Source organism: Oreochromis niloticus, linkage group LG23, assembly GCF_001858045.2.
Source record: "Oreochromis niloticus isolate F11D_XX linkage group LG23, O_niloticus_UMD_NMBU, whole genome shotgun sequence".
Taxonomy (NCBI): Eukaryota; Metazoa; Chordata; class Actinopteri; order Cichliformes; family Cichlidae; genus Oreochromis; species Oreochromis niloticus.
Window position 1 is genome coordinate 14,825,757 of NC_031986.2, and position 11,726 is coordinate 14,837,482.

At 38.6% G+C, this 11,726-nt stretch overlaps 1 protein-coding gene across 1 annotated transcript; it reads right to left on the reverse strand.

The window, feature by feature from the left end:
• Window positions 1-5,261: 5,261 nt before the first annotated feature.
• LOC106096583 (B- and T-lymphocyte attenuator) lies at window positions 5,262-7,676 on the reverse strand. The gene is made up of 5 exons (XM_013264575.3): window positions 7,562-7,676; window positions 6,432-6,752; window positions 6,232-6,276; window positions 5,998-6,111; window positions 5,262-5,790 (listed from the first exon to the last, which is right to left on the reverse strand). The coding sequence occupies exons 1-5, from the start codon at window positions 7,635-7,637 to the stop codon at window positions 5,723-5,725; spliced, it is 624 nt and encodes a 207-aa protein (XP_013120029.1). The 5' UTR covers window positions 7,638-7,676; the 3' UTR covers window positions 5,262-5,722.
• Between the last annotated feature and the right edge of the window lie 4,050 nt (window positions 7,677-11,726).

Here is an 11,726-nt window from a genome sequence, read left to right on the forward strand (position 1 = left end):
GAAATAGGTGCATCCATCCACTTTCCTCTCTATGCAGTCTGGGAGACAAACAACCATACGCTGTCTTATTAGAATCACCAAATAACCTAAACAAGCATTTCTTTGGGCCTGGGAAGGAACGTAGAGCAGCTGAAGGAGCGTCGCCATGCTGTTGTTTAAGTACAAATCAGGAATTACAACACAATGGATGCCTAAAATAATCACACTATTTTCAACATCTACAGTCTTTTTCATAAGACTATGCAGTCCTGGGAAAAGCTAAGTAGACAGCATGATTCAGTAGTCTGTGGAACCACCTTAAGCAACAACAACTTGAATTGGTGTGTTTGGCTTTTTCTGTCTCTCGTATCATTATGGAGGAATTTTTGCCCAGTCTTCTGTACAACGTTGCTTCAGTTCATTCACATTTGCAGGCATTTGTTTATGCACGGTTGTCTTAAGGCCTTAAAGGTCTCTTTGACTGGGTCATTGTAGCACCTTGATTCTTTTCTTTTTCAGCCATTCTGATTTAGATTTGCTGCTGTGCTTAGGATCATTTTCCTGGCTGTGCCAGGCTTTAGCTCTCAGACAGACACTTTGGTCTACAGAGGAGGTCAGCTCAGGGTGCCCAAGTCCTGTGGCAGCAGGAATAACCCCAAATCATCACCTCTCCACCACCGTGCTGGGGGTGTTTGTGCCGATAGTTTGATTTTTGCAAACTTGGAGCTATGCATTATAACAAAACATCTGTACTTTGCTCTCATTTGTCCAAAGGACATTGTTCCAGATGTCTCGTGGTTCTTTCAGATGCAACTTTGCAAACCTAAACCATGCTGCCATGTCCTTTTTAGTGAGAAGAGGCACTGTCCCAGAAACCCCTCCAATCAAGCCATACATGTTCAGTCTTCTTCCTGAACTTTGTTGAGCATTTAGCCTGCTAACTGAGGCCTGAGGCATAGCTCTTAGATTTTTTCTGTTTCAATCTGAGGTAAGGGGAATTTTAGAGTCATCCATGTAAAAACTGTGGCATAATTTGCAAAAAATGCTCCAGATCTTCTGTTTTTATAGAGGTGCTCATACTTAATTAGCTGATCAGTTAATCAAATACATTTGATTACCAGCACATCACTGCTACTTGCCCTCTTAATTCCAGTGGAAGCAGTAAGGATGTACTCAGTTTTTCACAGGACTACATAAATTGTTATTATTATTAAAACTGTCTTTACATGTGACTTGCGTATGTTATGAAAACAAAAACAATGTCTTCTGCTAATTTTTCTGTTTTTTTCTCGGTTTTTTTCTTGTCTTTTTCCAAAACTGTTTTTATCTTCTTTTTTTGTTTGTTTGTGTTTTTGGTTTATTTATGTTTCTTCCTGAGGTGAAGCATAACCATTTTTGTTTAGTTTCCACTGGTTTCCACAGTAACAATGACAGGAAAAAAATTCCAAGTAGCTCTCTATATATTTTCAGTGTTATCAGTGACCCTGCTGTTATTAAAGCAAATAATTTGACTGAAAACATTGACTGTTAAACCAAACAAGATTGTTATACAGGCTTATCTGGCGGAAACAATGTCCTTTTGTTGTATATTTTACAATAAAAGCACTGGACCACTAACAAGAAATTATTTTACTCATTGCTCAACTTCCTTTTTGAATGTTTTAAGGATTTATTTATTCACCTACAGCGGGGCAGAAATAACATATCATCAGGCCAGCTGGCTGCTAAGTGCGGAACAGAGTTTTACTGTTCTGCCACTAGAGGGCGACCTTGTTTAACTTGATTTAAAAGTCAAAGGCGTAACCCACACATCTGTCCAGCTTCAAGTACATTTGGGGGGGGGGGCTCAGTTTCCCCACCTCTGTTATATCTGCCCCTCATACAGCATACAATTTCACATACAATCACACTTCCATGTTTATTCCCCCAAAGAGGCAACGAGGTGCTCTGAATGTGTCACATGGTGGCCAGTGGGCGATGTGTTATGTAAGGTGGGATGTTTGTGAAAAGTGAAAAGTGAGTATGTTCTTGTGTGAGTGTCTGTGCCAGATTTTGCAGCAATGCACGTTAACTTTTAGTACCTATGAAACCACAACGTCCTACAGGTGCCACGTGCTCCAAGGCCTCCACTGTCAGTCTGACCCCTTCTACCTCTGCAGTACCCTCTGCTCACTATAAAGCAGTTAGGAGAGGTCTTTTTGTCCACATTTAACATGAAATCTTACACTTTTTGTAGCTTTAAAACAGCTGCAAACTGCTTTTTTTGCCGATGTTGGTGTCGATTATGAAATCTTTATCAGATAAGCGCTGTGGTTAAAGCCACAAATTAGAATTTCAAAGCCTAAACTCAAGCTCTTTCCTTTTAGTGTTATTTATATCTATGTGTCATTTACAAGCATGAATGTAATGTTGCTGCAGGCTGGGTATCATCAGTGTCAAAGCATGTGACAAGGAACAACATGTTTTTCTTAATATCCGTGAGACTGTGTTTGCATCGTGGATTCTGCATGACTGAAAAACTTTGTTCTTCTTTTTCAATGCTAATTCTCTTTACTCTTCTGTACTGTGCGTCATTTAAATTCTAACACCATTTAACTGGTGAGAAATTGCACTTTTTTATTGTCTGTGAACGTCAGTTTAGAAATGGTTCCTGTTCCAGACTTAAGGTAACGTAAATATGGGAGACTCAGGAGAATTTCTTGGTTCATTTTTTTATAAGCGTCTGTAGCTGGTTTCAGTCTGAAGTGAAAGGTGTCACTTCCTGCATTCAAGGTGTAAGAAAGTACATCAAAATTAAAGATAAGGGGGCGAGGTTTCATTGACTGCGCCAAGCATGTGATTCTGCACATGCTGTGAGTAATCCAGGCGATAGAAAGTGAAAAATATGACATAAAAATCACATGCTGTCAATCCCCACCTTCCAAAGTCCAAACTGTTTATGATTCTCAATTTAGGATTATAACTTGAGAGTATATTTCAGGTTAATTAGCAAGAACCAGCATGTAGCATGCATCGGAAACAAAAACATGCAAGTCAAAGTGATAATGGCCTGAAAAGGCTGCTCTGTGGTGCGGTGGTTGGCACTGCTGTCCCACAGAAAGGATGTTATCTGGTCAACTGGGGCATTTCAATGTAGAGTTTAAGTGTACACAGTGTGCCTGTGTGGGTTTTCTCTGGAGTGTTTTGGGTTTGTTTCTGGGTACGGCAACATGCTTGTTACAGTCAGTGTGAAGGCCCTGTGGTATATTTTATTCCTGCACAGTTGGTGTGAAGCACCCATAATTTCATTGTACATGTACAGTGACAGGAAAGAGCTATTCTATTCTATTCTATTGTATTATGACCTGTCTTTGATGTACCCTGTCTTTGTCCCTCTGTCACCACACAACCTTAAGTTAACTAAGCTTTGGCTATCTGATTACAGCCCTATATTTTCAACCTTGCAAAACCCAATAACATGCTATATCATTTTGATTGTTTAATATGATACTTTTCTTACAAATAACTTTCTTTAGTCAAAGTCAAAGTAAACTTTATTGTCATCTCTGCCATATCCAGTGCAGCATATAGAGAGACAAGATGACGAGGCTCCGGTTACATCAGCTCAAAAACAAGCTAATAAATAGATATAAAAAAGGAGAAGAAAATAAATAAATATACGCTTAAGAGTTACAATTACAATTAGCTTGCTTATCAACTAAGCAAATATCCATTCAATTTTAGCCGAAATATGTTATTGGCTTTAAAAATCAAAGGACTCAAAAGCACTCTCTTCTAAACTTACAAAAACTCGGGTGTTTTGGGATGCAAGTCTTCATCAGGACATTAAACAGATTTAACATTTGGTTAAACATGAACAGGTTATTATAAATGTTATTTAGTAGACAGTGCCTTGACATTCTTTCAGTTTTTGCCGCATATGTCTCTTCCAGAGAGCATAAAAACAACATGAATCCAGAAAGCGCTCTTACTCCAATAAGTCATTAATATTCAGTATTAGTGATGTTGCTGGCTTATGAGAGGGTCATATCAACTTGTTATTAAACCAAGTTTTCATTAAAGACTTTTTTTTTCAACCATGCAATGATGGCAGCATAAGTTGGTTAATCCGTTCCTTGTACTAGAGGTATTGATGTTAACATTTATTAGAACATTTAATGAAGCCCCACCTATTCTCACCGGCTTTCAGGTCACTTTGAAACCAGCTGTGAGTCTGTTCTTAGTTTATCTTGGTTCTTTATCTTATTGGATGATGCATGTATGTGTGTATCCAGGAAACTGTACAGCTCCTCAAAGTTGTCACATTGCATTGGTAGTGATGAAAAAAGCCTAATTTTATAGCCTATAGGGATAAGTCAGGTTTTGGTTGTCCAAATAATAATTTATGACCAATCACTTTCCCAACAACCTCAGCTGCAGTTTGTATTCAGTTGAAACTAACAAATTAGCATTTAGCATATTAGCTTAGCAACCTGCTAAATTAGTATCTCAAACTAGGCCCAAACATTTAGCCATTTAGTTTCTGCTTGTTAAAATAGCCATCTTTCATAAGTGCTGCACTAACTATCACACATAGCATTCTGTGATAATTGCTTTACTATTAGCCTGCAAATTATACTAGTACGCTAATTTTTTATAACAATTTTTGTTTCCTACAAAGTTTGGTTGGTGCAACATGGTAGTAACATTCCTTATTCTGATGTTTCAAATATTCTAAGCTCAAAAACCTTGGACCTGAGCATTGCAGTATTGTTACAAAACAATGTTCTAAATATATTTCATCAACTTTTTAAAAATGTTTCACAGTTATTATTACATCATTACCCCAACTGTGATAGAAAATCATGGGTGCAATCAGTAAAATACATCGTATTACTGTTTTATTACATTGTTGCAATGTTGCACAAGTGTCTCGTTGCGGTTTGGTTAGTTTGTCACAATAGAACGATGCTGCTACAATATCACCATCTGGTTATAATGGAAACTTTCCAAACTATGAGCAAATGCATTGCAGCCATTGTGCAATGCGCTTGTAGTGTGGTTTATTTTAGACACATCAAAGTATTTTGTTATGTTGTTATTTCAGAAGTAACTTTTGAAGTAAAATATAGTTTTCTTAGTGCAAGAACAGCTGTGGGATAATGAGTGGAAGGATAACTTTATGAGTTACATCTTCCTTTTCTTCTTCTGTAAAACCATTTGAGCCGTTGTCTTCACATATGCTCATGTGGTGTGTGGTTCAATTCTACTTCCTGCTCCCAAATGCAAAGACACTCAAAGACCAAAGAAGAAAAGCTTCTTTAATCATAAACGACAGAGAGCAGCGATGCAAACACACTAATTCAATCATAAATACAGTCAAAGGTCCTATTTGCACAGGATGTGTGCAAAACTGTTACCTGTACAGGAAGCAAAACTATTACCTTTCCAATGTGTCATACACCACACACACGCACGTACACACGTGCACACTTACGCACACACATACATGCACCCGCAGTCTTTGCAGACTAAACAATAGTGGTTTCTCAAGTAGGAAATCTCACTTCTACAGTTTGAATTGATTTACAGGAATTCAAAAAATGCTAAACTGGGTACACGGTAACACACACCAGTGAGAAGCCAGTAGATTTAAAGAATAAATTGTAGCAAGACTTAGCTCACACATCAGTAAAATATGCTGATTATAATAAACTGAGCTTCACAGACTGATTTCAGAGCATTTCAGACATGAGGATCGTCATCATACATCATTGTCATAGATATGAGTGTAGAGCTCCTGACTTGGTTTTGTTGTCTTCCTCGGTTTTCCTGGATAACACAGATGAAAGGAAGTCAGTTAATCTTCTCAGGATCATGATAGTGAATGTGCACAGCATGACATAAGTATTAACTTAATGTGCAAGTTTAATTAATTAATGTTTTTTTTTTGTTTTGTTTTTTACTATTTGTCGGTTTAAACTTTATCCTTTCAGCAGCACAACCACTTACTCTTATGTACAAACCCAAACATCTCACCTTTGCACCCTCGCTTTGATGTAACACATATTAATATTATTACGGTGACAAACACCACGCTCCCAACAACACGGTATATGACTGGCCAGAAAGTGTCAGCAGAAGTTGTATTCACTGCAAGAAATCAGAGGACGATTGATGTAGCATCAAAGAAGCAGTGATGTAAAAATTAGTGGTGGGAAACATAATGTTACCAAAACGAGGCACACGAAACGGTAAACGGAGGTTTCTTACCTGGTGCCAAAGTTGTCCACGAAGCTGTGGTGAGCTTCACATTATCTGAAAAAGATTTGAGCTGTTTGTTTTTCAGAAATCATATCATAAATCAGATTATCTGAGAAACAATGAGGGATGTTGAATGAATTATTCAGTAGCAGGAAAAATAAAATCACGTAGTCATCATTTAGTCTTGATGTGTATAAAGGGTCACTCACCATAGACATTGACAGTGATGGCATGACCCATAGTCGGTCCATCTTGACACTGATACTGACCAGAGTCACTTCTGACAATGCTTTGGAAGATCAAATAGAAGATCCCTGCTGACTTGTTTAAATGTTTCCACTCTGTTTTAATGTGACTGTCACTGCTGACATTGACGGGGACACCAGTTTCCTCAACTTTATACCAGGAGACTGTTGGTGGTGAATCATTGCAAAAAATAACTGTGCAATTAATCCTAAATTGTTGTCCAACTGAGGCATTATGAACTGTGTTGAGACGTACTCTGATTTCTGTGGAACACTCAGAGTCACCTGCAGAAACAGGAACAACAAAATATAGATTAGGAAAGACTGAGCATATATTTAACTAAATTAAGTTTTTCAAAATCTATCTGAATTAGATCACAGAAAAAGCTTTATAGGTTTGCATGCTGCACCTGTGTCACCAAACAGGTTAGAAAGTCAATCTGTGGTGTATTTGTGGTTTGAGCACGTTGCTGCTCTGAGTTGACTGAAACAAATTCTTTCAGAAAGAAAAAAAAACACGGATTTAAGCTTTTTAAACTTTTGAATATTAGAGTCTGTCTGTTTTTAGGATTTGGAACAAAAATGTTCACAAAGAGGTTAAATATAAGTTTCCTTTAATGAGTCCAGTCCTTCAGTACATTAAAGATTTGTTAAAAGAATCATCAATTTCAAAAAACTTTGTTTTTAATTCAGATTTATCTTGATTCATGATTGGTACAGTAAATTGATGGTATTGTGTTGCTACTATTAACACATCTGGAAAAAGTCTAAAAATCATTCACATGTGTGAACTCAGCTAAAATCTACATCATAGCATCAAAGACCATTTCACAGCGTCTTGTTCTGTCCTTCGTGTTGAGGCTTTTGAAAACAGGGTGTGAAAGCTGCACGGTCAAGCCTTTTGGTGCATCTTAAGAATACTATAAAAGAACACTAGACGCCTGCTTTGGATTAACATTTAAGGTAAACAGTAAAGGATATTTAAAATCTTTAACAGCCATTTTCTGCATTTTCCACCTGTAACAGTGCAAATATTAAACTCAGCAGGGTACAGACTGACATGGAGCCATTTAAAGTTAATAAGAATCACTTACTCTGAGCATCCGGAGTGATAATGAGAACTGCGAAGATCAGCAAATAGAGGATGGTCCGGCACAAGTAATGTTTCATGGCAGACACTTAAGGAACCAGCTGTGCACTTGTGTAAAACCTGTATGTGCTCTGAATGTGACAGTGCATGATATGTGGTTGACTTTACTTCCTGTTTCTGATTACTGGGGTCTTTGGATGCATAATGGTGTTACACCCAGTATGTACCTACCACAGCACAAACACACCTTGGTGTATTTTTCAGTTTTTTTTACTTTAGTGCTTTACAGGAACACAGTATAAGAATGATTCATTATCATGATCTTAATTAAAATGAGACATATAGAAAAATCATTATTATTTAATTGCACAAAATGATTAATATTAGATCCTAAACTTCCAAATGAATCACTAAAATTACAGGAGCTCATCAGTCAACAATGTAGTTCTTTCTTCTTTCTTTTCTCCCTAGCCTGTGGTTGGCAGGGGAGGTTGTCCACAAAGCCAATACATCGCTGTGTGTAACATAGGATTTCCATCTTGGTCAACGATGCATTTCCAGGCCTTGAGATCTCTGGCCTTGACCTTTGCAACTACATTAATGTAGTTGCAAAGTGAGTGGATAGCTGATATGGTACAGACAGCGTGTAAGACATTAAACCATTACTGTTGTCAGAGGTGTGGTTTCACAACACTATGGATGTCATGGATGTGCACTGACAACTGACAACCACTGAGACTAATTTTGGTAGCAGGTTAATAAACCTGCTCATATTTAAACAAAGCACAAAAAGCTCTTCACTGATGGCAGGATTGTAAAGGAGGCTATGACTGCAAGGCTGAAATGTTAGCTATGTCCACACTAGCATGGATAGATTTGAAAATGGCGTTTTCGTCTGAAAATGCTCCGCGTCCACACTAGCGTTTTCAGTCGTTTTCACAGAGTTGTGCGTCCACATTGAAACGGCTGAAAACGCTGACGTTCCAGTCCTGCGCATGCGCAAAAGCGAGTGAGAATTAAAGAATTTGAAGAAAAGCTATCTGGAGCATGTACAAACTGATATTAATCTTTTTTAGGGCTGTCAAAATTGAGAGCAATCGAAACAACTGCTGTATAATGCACTCTGCTATCTTTGTTTAATTGGTCACATGACTGCATCACATGACTAAAATGTGTCATCATTTTAGAAAGTCTGCGTTTTCGAGTGTCCACACTGCGACGGGACAGCTCTGTTTTAAAATGTATCCATTTTCGAGAGCGTTTTCAAAACGTTGCATTTTTCCTTGAGGAAAACGCCGTCTCAGTGTGGAAGGGAGAGAAAACGATGCGTTTTCAAACGAAAAAGCATTAGTGTGTACGTAGCCGTTATCCAGTGACCGTAAAAGTACTACGGAAATTTTGTCTGTTACTGCCAGTGTACTTGGTGCAAATACTGTGGCAAGGAGAATGTCTGCAATGTCTGCAGATGCATTATAACAGTTGGAATTGGACATGCAGAGGTGCAAATCATTTTTAATTCAGTGTGCGGAGTCTGTCAACTCCAGTGATACAGGCCAGCTGGCTGCTTTCATTCAGATGGTGTTTGGTGACTTTTTTACTTAAACTGAAAACTACAAGCAGAGCAGCGGATATTTACAATCACTGAAGGACTACGTTGTAGGAAAAAAAAACATGCCTGTTGAAAAGCTCGTGTCTGTGACAACTGATGGAGCACCTGCTGTGGCAGGTTGTTACTCAGGAGTTTAGTTTCTAAACTATCATTGCATCACTTACCAATAGGCTATATGCCCAAAAGTTATGGAATTTGACCATGTGGTGCTGCCTGTTGTTAATAATGTTAATGTCATCAGCTCCATTTGAGCAAAGGCAAAGCAACACCGAAGCTTCAGGTTGTTCCTGGAGGAATGTTCTGCTGAGTATGGGGATCTCCTCCTCCACACTGAACTCAGATGGTTAAGTCGAGGTAAGATACCAAAGTGCTTTCTTACATTCATCTGGGAAATGAGGGAGGAGGATACCACACCATTATTTGATGAAGAGTCTCTTCTTGATCTTGCTTCCCTGACAGTTGTAACCTACAGTTACAAGGCAAAGATTTAAAAAACCAAAACGCTTGAGAAGTGAAACAGGGACATGAATGAATAAGTAATATCTTTGTATCTGCACTGTTTTAATTTAGTGTGAGATACATTTCTTTGTAGTGTATACAGACATACAACATGCACTTGCTGTCTTGTCCCTGTGTCTACCCAGCTGACTCAGTGAGGCTACATGTGTTTTTGTTTTGATTTTGTTCCTGCTCTCACTCTTCCTCCCCATTCCTCTGTCTCCTCACTGCCTGGGCAGAGCTCATCTCGGGCTCCCGCCATTGGCCTACACACCTGGCTGTAATCACACACCTGAGGCTCATTACCTGGCGGTCTACGGTCTCGTCACTGGACCGTTAGCGACTCTCTTTAGTGACAGGGCTAGTAGCACTAGGTCAAAAGTGGTCAAAAATAGCCAATTATATTTTGGACCTCAGAGGGTTAACCCAACAAATCATGAAAAATTAGGTTTAACTTTTTGTTCATGACAGTGCAAATTTGTGTAAATTTAAGCTGTAACAATTTGATTTTTTCTAACAAAAAACAGTGAAACTTAAGTTAGACTTGTTTTTGTAAATGAACCGCCCCGTGTTTTGTAGCTTTCTGGATTTTATACTTATTGGGCTACATATTTATTTATTATACAGGCTATACAGTACATAAAATCAACATTCAAATGTGTTATTTAACTAAAGTGTTTAAATATGTGGGCTACAGAAAATAATTAAGTTATAGACTATATTTATATGAAACATGTGTACTGGATTTTAATCATTTTAACCATATCTAACATCTGCATATGTGTTTTTAAAAAAGGCTTTGATTTTGCCTCCCAATTTGATTTCCATGCCATCCTCATGCCACCCTAAGAAAATTTCTCTAGATCCGCCCCTGGTTAGTGAAACTCAGCTTAGTGAGATCTCTGTTCCTGGTGGTAATTCTTTCATTTCCCTGTATATAGATTTCCCTGGACCTGCTCCTGTGTTTCCTGGATGACCGCGCTTGTGTCTTTGGAGTGAAGCCAGTTTGCGTGAGGAGATTCGGAGTGCGGAAATGGAGCGACTGAGCGAGGGAGTGAAGCGTGTGGAGTGAACGGAGCGAGGATCAAAGAGCAAGGATGGAGTGTTTCTTCCCTGCACCCGCTGAGGATCCCTGGAGCCCTGTCTGTCCCCTCACGTTGTATATAGTTCACCTGGTGCTTAGTGTAGATAAAGACTGTTTTCTGCTTTGATTCCAAGTCTTCGTAGGAGTCCATTCTGTCAGCCCTGACACTTGCAAGTGAACTAAATATTTTTTTTAAGTGTTAATGCAAAAAGTAAGTTGTGGACAACATCATTTTGTAAATATTCCCAAAAACAAGCTTTTTGGGGTTGTTTGAGTTGAAATGAGGTATGAAATGTTAGAAAGCATGAGTAGCTCTGGGGGAGGGGGGGGGGAATCCCTGCCTTAGAGTATCTGCTGGTAAAGCTAAAAGCTAACCATTAAAAACAGCACACATGTTAAGCCTTAATAAGATTTAAAATAAACTTATCCAGCTGTTTCAAGGTGTTTAATATGAGGAGTGAATCAGATGCACACTTAATGGAACTGAAAGCAAGCCATTTATTGTGGGCTGACAGCAGGTTGTACAAAACTTGAAACAAGTACAAAATAATAAAAATGAACAATAAACTTAATAAAACCAGAAACTAGAAAACATACTAAGGCTAGCAATACTAGGGGAGAACAGACACTGACAAAGGACAAGGAGAGACAGCAGCTTTATATACAAAGAAAGGCAATTAGGGGAAGTGGACAGATGGGGAGAACAAGACACAGGTGAACAGAGTCAAAGGCCGTTTCTCAATTCTCAAGTACGCGAGTACGTACTCGCGTTCTCGGTGAGTACGTACTCGCCGAGAACGCGAGCACGGACTCGCGATATGTACAATTGGTACACCTGCGTACGTGATGATGTCACATGTCCGGAGTTTTTACTGCCGTCCCCTCCTAATTTAACTGTGAGTAACATGTTATGAAGCTTAACTTTAATCACAGCCAAACCGGTTTACTCAGGGACAAATAAAACACTGAAATAAACCA

Excerpts from the sequence above, each read along its gene's own strand:
- LOC106096583 (XM_013264575.3), bottom strand. The coding sequence starts at position 7,637 with ATGAAACATTACTTGTGCCGGACCATCCTCTATTTGCTGATCTTCGCA. Across the intron at positions 6,277-6,431 it reads CATCACTGTCAATGTCTATG|ATAATGTGAAGCTCACCACA; the intron begins GTGAGTGACCCT and ends AATCTTTTTCAG. Across the intron at positions 5,791-5,997 it reads ATCAAAGCGAGGGTGCAAAG|GAAAACCGAGGAAGACAACA; the intron begins GTGAGATGTTTG and ends TGTGTTATCCAG.